This window comes from Nerophis lumbriciformis, linkage group LG32, assembly GCF_033978685.3.
Source record: "Nerophis lumbriciformis linkage group LG32, RoL_Nlum_v2.1, whole genome shotgun sequence".
Classification (NCBI taxonomy): Eukaryota; Metazoa; Chordata; class Actinopteri; order Syngnathiformes; family Syngnathidae; genus Nerophis; species Nerophis lumbriciformis.
In genome coordinates this window covers 29,005,640-29,017,881 of record NC_084579.2, presented here as the reverse complement: position 1 = coordinate 29,017,881, position 12,242 = coordinate 29,005,640, and the positions used below count along the sequence as shown (strand labels likewise).

Below are 12,242 nucleotides of genomic sequence, written 5' to 3'. Positions count from 1 at the left end.
TTATCTGTCCTTTCTAATCCATTTTCTACCACTTGTTACTTTCAGTGTCTCCTAGCCCCTCAGGCAAATCATATTGTCTATAAATGCATTTTGGAGAAAATTTTAGGCCTTTGATCCCAGGAACACCATCTCTACTGTCAAGCATGGTGGTGGTAGTATTATGCTCTTCAGGACAACCTAAAATCATCAGCCCGGAGGTATACATATAAATATATATATATATATATATATATATATATATATATATATATATATATATATATTACATGTTAGGTCAGGAAAAAACACAGAGGCTATTTCATCCCTACAAGCCTACATATATATTAAAGTTCAGTTAAAGTTAAAGTACCAACGATTGTCACACATACTGGGTGTGGGGAAATTTGTCCTCTGCACTTGACACATTCCCTTGCTCACCGCCTGGGAGGTGAGAGGAGCAGTGAGCAGCAGCGGTAGCCGCGCCCGGGAATGATTTTGGTGATTTAACCCCCAATTCCAACCCTTGATGCTGAGTGCCAAGCAGGGAGGTAATGGCTTCCATTTTTATAGTCTTTGGTATGACTCGGCCGGGGTTTGAACTCACAACATATACCGATCTCATGAAGAGCAGGGAAACCTGCCAAACAGGCTTGTAGGGATGAAATAGCCTCTGTGTTTTTTCCTGACCTAACGTATATTCCGCTCCACCCCGGTATTGATGACAAAGTTTTCCAGTTCGAACGTTATTGTCTTTGCAATCGATTCGATTGAATATATGGTAGGTTGAAAAGGATTTGCAAATGATTGTATTCTATTTTTATTTACGATTTACACAACGTGACAACTTCACTAGTTCTGGGGTTTTGTTAAACAACAATGTAATCGTCCCCCTAAGACTTTTTCACCTTTGCCACACATACTGACGCCCCCGGAGGCCGAGTTGGCGCGCATGTCTGCGGCTCTGCAGACCTGGACTTATTTCATGACTTTGCCCTGGGATGGAAAGTGTGTGTGTTGGGGGGGGGGCTGCGGAGGAGGGGTTAGATGTGGGACATGAGGTGTCTCAGGACACGCCTTGTGACAGCACAAGTGAATGAAACCAGCCTAAACACTTGTGCCCACTTGTGCAGGTTCGGACGTGACAGAACATTTGCTCCAGAGTTCCGGTGGGTCACTCCTTCTCTGCATGTGGTCGTCCAAAGGGGAAGGTTTAGAAAGCCGGTTCTGGACCTGACGCTCCTCCTCCTAATTTTGTGGTTCTCCTCTAGCCCACATTCCCACTCTACCAAGCGTCCATCGGCAATGTGAGCAGGACCGTATGCAAAGTGCACGCGCAGAATAACCTTCCGACGACATGGCCTCGCCGACAGCCTGGGCCGTGGCTTTGCAGCTCCTCCTGCTCCAGCTGTGTTCACACGTCAGAGCTCAAGCTTTAGGTGAGTGAAAGTACATCATTGAAAAAGCTTTGATGTTAATTTGAACGCCGCTGATGTAATACCCCGCGCCAGAAAAGAGCAGGTCGAACAGCTCCGCCGGTGTGTGTACTCGAACCCGCTGTGTTTGATTTCAGTGCATTATGGATGAAGCCGACGCGGGGGGCGGGTGGGGGGGAAGGAATATCATATGAAGGCCCGCCGAACACAAGGAATTATACATGATGTGTGAAAGTGAGGCACGTTGGCAAATGCCAAATTCTGCGCTCAAAAACGGTTTTAAAAAATCTCCGAGCTGGAGTGAAGTCATGGCTCCTTTTAAGTGAAACACTGTTTCCAAGCCAGGACACACACACACACACATATGGAAGTGATCAGCCACAATCTGATGTTGTACTTGCATTCACACACACTCTCACACACACGCACTCGCGCACACGCACACACACACACACACACACACACACACACACACACACACACACACACACACACACACGCACTCGCGCACACACACGCACGCGCAGCTGTAGCTGCAGGCAAGGAAAAGAAAAATTGGTGTTTACAGTTTATGAGCTTCTTACAAATCACCACAGTGAAGGATGGGCTACCTTTCAAACGCCCATTAATCCCCTCCACTCCCCCCCACCCCACAGAGTCCTCTGGCTGATGAAAAGTCCATCAAGTCCAATAAACACGTCCGCGTCGTCCGTCATTTCACTCGCAATCCATGCCTCGACCGTATAAAAGTTCCAATCAAGGCCGATTGTGATGTTCATCTTTTGATATTAATATCTATTGGGAGCAGCAATCATTACTATTTGAAAGAAGAAAAAAAAAGAACTGAGAAAAAAAAAAATCTACTTTATAATTCTCTCTCTTCTCACAAAAAGGGAGATTCTTTAAACTTTACTGCTAATTGAAGCTGACAATGCAATTCTCTCATCACCGCTACAGGAGTGATCCCTTTGCGGGATGCTTATCAATGTCCGTTTTTGTTCAAAAGTAGACTCTTTTTTTCCCGTTAAAAAAATATGGAAATAAAAATAATTCGTTACAGCAGGGGTCCCCAAACTACGGTAAAAATATATATATATATAATTTTTAAAGGGGAACATTATCACAATTTCAGAATGGTTAAAACCATTACAAATCAGTTCCCAGTGGCTTATTATATTTTTCGAAGTTTTTTTCAAAATTTTACCCATCACGCAATATCCCTAAAAAGGGTTCAAAGTGCCTGATTTTAACCATCGTTATATACACCCGTCCATTTTCCTGTGACGTCACACAGTGATTCAGACTCGGATTACAGCGGTTTAAGCGATTCTACAGATTACGAATGTATTGAAACGGATGGTTGTAGTGTGGAGGCAGGTAGCGAAAACGAAATTGAAGAAGAAACTGAAGCTATTGAGCCATATCGGTTTGAACCGTATGCAAGCGAAACCGACGAAAACGACACGACAGCCAGCGACACGGGAGAAAGCGAGGACGAATTCGGCGATCGCCTTCTAACCAACGATTGGTATGTGTTTGTTTGGCATTAAAGGAAACTAACAACTATGAACTAGGTTTACAGCATATGAAATACATTTGGCAACAACATGCACTTTGAGAGTGCAGACAGCCCAATTTTCATCAATTAATATATTCTGTAGACATACCCTCATGTCAGCAGGCCAGGGAAGCTATGGTCGATATTCTTCTCTTGATCATCTTCGGGACGGTGTGAGCCAAGACATCCAGGGGGGTTTAGCTCGCTCGTCTGCGGGAACAAACTGCCGCCATTGCTTGCCGTGCTAGCGAGGTCTTTTGTCCCTGAATTGCTCACACACTCCGGCAGATTCAATGGGGGTCTGGCGGCAGATTTCTTTGACTTTATCGTTGGAAATGCATCTGCTTTGAGTGTCGCAGGATAGCCACACATTCTTGCCATCTCTGTCGTAGCATAGCTTTCGTCGGTAAAGTGTGTGGAACAAACGTCCAATTTCTTGCCACTTTCGCATCTTTGGGCCACTGGTGCAACTTGAATCCGTCCCTGTTCGTGTTGTTACACCCTCCGACAACACACCCACGAGGCATGATGTCTCCAAGGTACGGAAAACAGTCGAAAAAACGGAAAATAACAGAGCTGATTTGACTCGGTGTTTGAGAAAATGGCGGATTGCTTCCCGATGTGACGTCACGTTGTGACGTCATCGCTCTGAGAGCGAATATAAGAAAAGCGTTTAGTTCGCCAAAATTCACCCATTTAGAGTTCGGAAATCGGTTAAAAAAAGATATGGTCTTTTTTCTGCAACATCAAGGTATATATTGACGCTTACATAGGTCTGGTGATAATGTTCCCCTTTAATGGAAAATCTTTTTAAAGTGATGACGTGACATCATCGCGCCGCAGTGTTGGGCGAGCGCGCGGCAAGTGCGCGCTATTGTCAATTAGTGGGCGAGGAATATACAGTCATTGTCAAAAGTTTACAAAAATTGAGCTGTTTGGCCACAATACCCAGCAATATGTTTGGAGGAGAAAAGGTGAGGCCTTTAATCCCAGGAACACCACTCATACTGTCAAGCATGGTGGTGGTAGTATTATGCAATGGGCCTGTTTTGCTGCCAATGGAACTGGTGCTTTACAGAGAGTAAATGGGACAATGAAAAAGGAGAATTACCTCCAAATTCTTCAGGACAACCTAAAATCATCAGCCCGGAGTTTGGGTCTTGGGCGCAGTTGGGTGTTCCAACAGGACAATGACCCCAAACACACGTCAAAAGTGGCTAAATCAGGCTAGAATGAAGGTTTTAGAATGGCCTTCCCAAAGTCCTGACTTAAACATGCGGACAATGCTAAAGAAACAAGTCCATGTCAGAAAACCAACAAATTTAGCTGAACTGCACCAATTTTGTCAAGAGGAGTGGTCAAAAATTCAACCAGAAACTTGTGGATGGCTACCAAAAGCGCTTTATTGCAGTGAAACTTGTCAAGGGACATGTAAGCAAATATTAACATTGCTGTATGTATACTTTTGACCCAGCAGATTTGGTCACATTTTCAGTAGACCCATAATAAATTCATAAAAGAACCAAACTTCATGAATGTTTTTTGTGACCAACAAGTATGTGCTCCAATCACTCTAACACAAAAAAAAAAAAGAGTTGTAGAAAGTATTGGAAACTCAAGACAGCCATGACATTATGTTCTTTACAAGTGTATGTAAACTTTTGACCACGACTGTATATGTATAGTTTGGACACACCTTCTCATTCACAACACAACTAATGGTCCCAACTCCATTGATAAAGCAAGAAATTCCACTAATCAACCCTAATAAGGCACACCTGTGAAGTAAAAACCATTTCCGGTGACTACCTCTTGAAACTCATCAAGAGAATGCCAAGAGTGTGCAAAGCAGCAATCAGAGTAAAGGGTGGCTATTTGGAAGAAACTAGAATATAAAACATGTTTTTGGTTATTTCACCTTTTTTTTAGTTAAGTACATAACTCCACATGTGTTCATTCATAGTTTTGATGCCTTCAGTGACAATCTACAATGTAAATAGTCATGAAAATAAGGAAAATGCATTGAATGAGAAGGTGTGTTCAAACTTTTGGCCTGTACTGTATATATACATACATATACACATATACAGCCCGGCCCCCAGCCAAATGTTTTTAACGCAATGTGGCCCCCAAGTCCAAAAGTTTGGGGACCCCTGCATTACAGGGTCAAACTGTCGCAACCGTATTAGATTTGTCAACGCTACAGGTAATGTTTACATTAGGGCTGTCAAAGTGAAATCGCTACAACGAGTGATTGAAAATAAATAAATATATATATATTTTGTTTTCCAAAACAACACATAATTAATCACAAAAAATATTGCATTGATCTAATATACACCCAAATTAATCACGCTTTAACTGGCATGCTCCTTTATCTTAACTGAAGCGCAGCATGGGTTATTGTTCGGTCAGTGATCAGGTCGATGCAAACGTCAGTGCAGCTCTGTGAGGGAATGTCACTTCTAAATACTTCCCCAAAGCACTTAAAGGGGAACATTATCACAAATTCAGAAGGGTTAAAACCATTAAAAATCAGTTCCCAGTGGCTTATTTTATTTTTCGAAGTTTTTTTCAAAATTTTACCCATCACGCAATATCCCTAAAAAAAGCTTCAAAGTGCCTGATTTTAACCATCATTATATACACCCGTCCATTTTCCTGTGACGTCACACAGTGATGCCAACACAAACAAACATGGCGGGTAGAACAGCAAGGTATAACGACATTAGCTCGGATTCAGACTCGGATTTCAGCGGCTTAAGCGATTCTACAGATTACGCATGTATTGAAACGGATGGTTGTAGTGTGGAGGCAGGTAGCGAAAACGAAATTGAAGAAGAAACTGAAGCTATTGAGCCATATCGGTTTGAACCGTATGCAAGCGAAACCAACGAAAACGACACGACAGCAAGCGACACGGGAGAAAGCGAGGACGAATTCGGTGATCGCCTTCTAACCAACGATTGGTATGTGTTTGTTTGGCATTAAAGGAAACTAACAACTATGAACTAGGTTTACAGCATATGAAATACATTTGGCAACAACATGCACTTTGAGAGTGCAGACAGCCCATATTTTTCCACGATTTCAGCACTCAGGTTAACCATACCTAAATAGAAACAAAATACTGCATTACACAAGACTACCCGAATGTACTCGAATGATTGAAAAAATTAATGTTTTTAAGCTAAATTATTGGTAAACACAGTTTATGTATAATAATTTACGTAAAACCACGAGTAATGAATAAAGTTTTCATCAATTAATATATTCTGTAGACATACCCTCATCCGCTCTCTTTTCCTGAAAGCTGATCCGTCCAGTTTTGGAGTTGATGTCAGCATCTGCTTTGAGTGTCACAGGATATCCACATATTCTTGCCATCTCGGTCGTAGCATAGCTTTCATCAGTAAAGTGTGCGGAACAAATGACTGACCATTTCGTCAGCTTTCCCCACAGCCTCGTATTTTGAACAAATGTTGTCCAATTTCTTGCCACTTTCGCATCTTTGGGCCACTGGTGCAACTTGAATCCGTCCCTGTTCGTGTTGTTACACCCTCCGACAACACATCGACGAAAGTGAGAAAATGGTGGATTGCTTCCCGATGTGACGTCATCGCTCCAAGAGCGAATAATAGAAAGGCGTTTAATTCGCCAAAATTCACCCATTTAGAGTTCGGAAATCGGTTAAAAAAATATATGGTCTTTTTTCTGCAACATCAAGGTATATATTGACGCTTACATAGGTCTGGTGATAAAGTTCCTCTTTAAAATGAAACTCTTAGCACATTTTCAACATATAAACAACGTACACTCAAGGAAAACTTTTAAAATATGTTCCGTGTATGAGATTCTGACAATAATTTTTAGAGATGTCCGATAATATCGGCCTGCCGATATTATCGGCCTATAAATGCGTTAAAATGTAATATCGGAAATTATCGGTATCGTTTTTTTTATTATCGGTATCGTTTTTTTTTGTTTTTTTTCATTAAATCAAAATAAAAAACACAAGACACACTTACAATTAGTGCACAAACCCAAAAAACCTCCCTCCCCCATTTACACTCATTCACACTCATTCACACAAAAGGGTTGTTTCTTTCTGTTATTAATATTCTGGTTCCTACATTATATATCAATATATATCAATACAGTCTGCAAGGGATACAGTCCGTAAGCACACTTGATTGTGCGTGCTGCAGGTCCACTAATAGTACTAACCTTTAACAGTTAATTTGACTAATTTTCATTAATTACTAGTTTCTATGTAACTGTTTTTATATTGTTTTACTTTCTTTTTTATTCAAGAAAATGTTTTTAATTTATTTATCTTATTTTATTAAATTTTTTTTAAAGTACCTTATCTTCACCATACCTGGTTGTCCAAATTAGGCATAATAATGTGTTAATTCCACGACTGTATATATCGGTTGATTATCGGTATCGATTGATATCGGTATCGGTTGATATCGGTATTGGTAATTAAAGAGTTGGACAATATCGGAATATCGGATATCGGCAAAAAGCCATTATCGGACATCCCTAATAATGTTGCATTTGTGTGAATATAGGGGTCTTTTTTGCAGTTCATTTGAATTATGCATTCGAGTAATTTACTAACATTATTCATGATCAATCAAAATTCCAAAATGTGATTAATCAAAAACATATTTTCCGGGCTATAGAGCACACTGGAATTCAAGCCGCACACACCAAAATTTAGAAGAAATAAATATGTTTACATATACCAGCCGCACCACACTATAAGCCGCAGACATAAACGGATACGAAAGGTTTTGTAAATGTTTAATTACATACCTTAATTGTTTCCAAACGGTGCCTGTCACACAGCAGTGAAACTGATGATCAAACCAAACAGAAGTCATCGTCATGGACCCACTAGCTGCGGAAGCCGGCTTTCCATTCAGCTAAACAGACTCAATGAGACCACGGTGAAGTTTTGATGAATTTACGAAACAGAAAAAAATACAAAAAGAATGCCATTGTAAGTTAATAATACTAACACAGACACTTGTAAACGTGTTAGCATAATCGCTAATGCTAGCGACGCCACCTTGATTGCATTACAATAGCACGTACAAATATGCATGACAACATTCCTACAGACATCACACATGAGACGGTTTAGTAAGTATGAATAGTTTTAGTTATATTGTAAAACTTACAAACGTTGCTTGGAGTGATAACGAGTTATTTTGATCAGAAATGCTATGGACGGTTATACTTCTGGTTCAAAGTACAAAACAGGATGTACATTTTCAAACCACAGCACCAGCGGTGAGTGAACGCATCCAAAATATGGTACCGAAGCACAAACAATAACACCTTTTCAGTGTCTCTGTCAGTGTTATATGAAAATGATTTGTTGTATACAAAACATTGTGGTCATTAGCGAAGAAAAATCCAAAATTAGCCTCATCGTTTTATAAGCCGCAGGGTTCAAAGATGGGAATAAAGTAGCGGCTTATAGTCCGGAAAATACCGAAATAGTTTTAACGTGTTTTATTGTCAAACATGTTAATATAAGTTAACCATTGTTTATGTTTTACAATATAAATTTTTACTGTAGATGCATCACTTTTTTTTTACCTTATTAACTTTCACGTAATAAAAAAAAACTATTGTATATATATATATATATATATATATATATATATATATATATATATATATATATATATATATACACACACATACACATATATGTGTATGTTGAAACAACTGGAAATATATGATGCATTACATTGTAATTTTATTGTATGCATGTTCGAAATAAACTGAACTGGACTGAACTGAATGCAAAGTAACAATACATATATGTATGTATAATATATATATAATTTTAATTAACTAAAAACCATATACTGTACATATATATATACATACTGTATATGTATGTATATATATATATATATATATATATATATATATATATATATATATATATATATATATGTATATATATATATATATATATATATATATATATATATATATATATATATATATATATATATATATATATATATATATATATATATATATATATATATATATATATATATAAAAGAATACCTACCGGAATCAATAAAAGGCTATCGATGCTGTCATCTAGCAAAGCTGAATTTGACCAAGCAACCCCCCCGTACCAAAAAGCCCTTGATGAAAGCGGATACAATTTCACCCTCACCTATGAACCCACGCCAGGAAACCAGCCAAAAAAGAACAGAAAACGAAACGACATCATCTGGTACAACCCCCCATACAGCAAAAACGTCTCAACTAACATTGGACACAAATTCCTCAATCTGATTGACAAACACTTTCCCAAAGACAACACCCTAAGAAAAGTATTCAACAAGAACAACATTAAATTGAGCTACAGCTGCATGAACAATATACGACAAATCATCTCAAACCACAACAAAACAATTGCAAATGAGCCGTCGGCCCCCGGACAGAGCGACTCCAAAACCAACAAAGGCTGTAACTGTCGAAAGAAACCTGATTGCCCTCTCAACGGGGGGTGCTTACAAACATCAGTTGTCTACCAATCTAAGGTAATACGCAAGGACATTAACACATCCGACACATATGTAGGATTAACCGAGGGAGAATTCAAAACCAGATGGAACAATCACAAGGCTTCTTTCAGGAACCAAAACCTGCGAAATACCACAGAACTCAGCAAACACATTTGGGACCTCAAAGACAATAATGTTGAATATTCAATAACATGGCAAATTCTTGCATCCAGCACACCTTACAATAGTGGTAATAAAAGATGCAACCTATGCTTGAAAGAGAAACTGTTTATTATTTACCGTCCAGACCTGTCATCCCTCAACAAGCGCAGCGAAATTGTAACAGCATGCCGCCATAGACGGAAACACCTCCTAGGTAACACATGAGCCAATCACCACGCCCCTACGCCAGCCTGTACCCACCCACTCTGTGCCCTATACAAACCATGGTATGCGAATGCTCCCATTAAAATCTCCTGATGATTGAGGGTACCCCCCCTCATGAAACAGGCCTGTAGAGATGAAATAGTCTTGTGATTTTTTTTCCCACACATACATATATATATATATATATATATATATATATATATATATATATATATATATATTCCCATTTAGATGAAGAATGACTCAAAATCCTCACAAAGAAAAGGGAGGTGGAGCCAAGTGTCTTTTCGGGTCTTTCTCGCCATTTCCGAGTCTAATTTGGCTGTCAAAGTTTACCAACTTGTCGCAATGCGTCCTCGGCCTTCTTCTATCCAGGTGAGATGCATGATTTATAATTTACAATAAACTTCCAGGGAGCAGGGAAGCGAGGAAGCAGCTTGCCACTCGATGATGTAAACCCTACATACAAGCTCATGATCACGGAGCCGCTATAAATAGTTTGTCTGCGTTAGCACTTGTAATAACAATATCACTATTCAAATCAAGAAATGTAGATGTAGCATTGTTGGCGCTTTTTGGATGTTTTTTTAATTTTTTTTTATTGGATATTATGAGCGAAATAGAGATGCCTCCCATTGGCTTCGCTGTAAGCAGATTTTTATTAACGTTTATTTACAAATTAGATTGCATTAATAAAGAAATACTTCCGTTGTCATGTCTTTCATAATTATTGTGAATGACAAGCAACATTCCAAAAAAAGTGCAGTTCCCCTTTAAAGTAACTATTTAAGTTTTTACAAACAACTGTAAAGATAAATAAACTGTTACTATTAATAAGACGCAAAAAAAGAAAATGCACAGTGTTTAATAGGCAAACGTGATTTTGCGTTGCAGATGCATTGTTTTTTGGGTTGTTGTTTTTTTACATTCGTAAATATGTACAGTTAAAAAAGAATACCAATAAATGTAAAAAAAAAACACAAATCAGTCTGCCTTGATGTTTAGTCACAATCTTAACAATTCTGATTAAATCTAGAATAGTTTCCCTTAAAAATAGTGAAAACAGAAATAACCTTGTGTAAAATTGTACAGGTAAAGTGTTAACTGATTTATATCCACCTTAAAACCAGCGTCCACTGCGGTGGACATTTGTGTTTTGCATAACAAGGTTGTTGTTTTTTTACCGAAATGTGTGACTATGACAACAGAACTACAGTGGAACCTCGATTTATGAACTTAATCGGTTTTTGAACAGGGTTTATAAATAGAAAATGTTAAGAAACAATGTCCATCCATCCATCCATTTTCTATCGCTTGTGTGCACATGAAAAATGGGTTGCAGCCTTGAGAAAAGTCTATATTTTAGTAAAAGTTTATACACTTTGAACACAATATAGGGCGCTATACAGCACTGTATATCAAACAATCGTAAAAAGCGTGTGATGGATACAATTTATATTTAACAACAAAGCCAAAACAACAACTAGTTGAAAGGTTCTCATGCCACAAGCACACACACACACACACACACACACACACACACACACACACACACACACACACACACACATACAAACATTGTCACTAGCACTGTGGTGCACTCTCAATTTGAAATCACAAAACTCTGATTAGGAATAAAAAATGGCGGGAGGGGAAGGAGGAGGAGAAGCAGAGTCGACAACGCTGTGGATACTTCCTGAATGCTTCAAACCACACATTGCTTGTACATTACTTTCTTTGGATTCCTATTAAGCTGTCAAAACTACAACAATGTTGTAAAAAGGTAAAAGAACACTTAAAGGCAACTAGGGTTGTACGGTATACCGCGATACTAATGAATCATATTCGGTACTATACCGCCTTTGAAAAGTACCGGTCCGCCCAAATTTGTGGTATCATCCAAAACTAATGTAAAGTATCAAACAACAGAAGAATAAGTGATTATTACATTTTAACAGAAGTGTAGATAGAACATGTTAAGAGAGAAAGTAAGCAGATATTAACAGTAAATGAACAAGTAGATTAATAACTCATTTTCTACCACTTGTCCTTAATAATTTTGACAAAATAATAGAATGGAAAATGACACAATATGTTACTGCATACGTAGCTAAATTAGGAGCCCTTTTTGTTTACTTACTAATAAAAGACAAGTTGTCTAGTATGTTCACTATTTTATTTAAGGACAAACTTGCAATAATAAACATATTTATTTGAATTAGGACAATGCATATTCATCAACATAGAGCAACAATGTAAAACTGCCGGAGTTAGCACAATAGCTATTTTTCATCGGTTGTCCTAAGGCAGGTTAATACAGTAAACATTCAACAG

General features: G+C 38.5%; 1 protein-coding gene across 2 annotated transcripts in view; it reads left to right on the top strand.

Moving 5' to 3' along the window:
- The first annotated feature begins 1,037 nt into the window (after nt 1–1,037).
- Nucleotides 1,038–12,242, top strand: part of thbs4b (thrombospondin 4b) — a 62,346-nt gene continuing 51,141 nt past the window's right edge. Inside the window, exons 1-2 of one of the 2 annotated variants that reach the window (XM_061927290.2) lie at nt 1,078–1,145; nt 1,248–1,415. In XM_061927290.2, coding sequence (XP_061783274.1) covers nt 1,334–1,415 — 82 coding nt within the window. In that variant the 5' untranslated portion in view covers nt 1,078–1,145; nt 1,248–1,333. Of the gene's footprint in view, nt 1,416–12,242 lie in introns of both variants that reach the window. The other variant, XR_012049267.1, reaches the window with a different exon arrangement.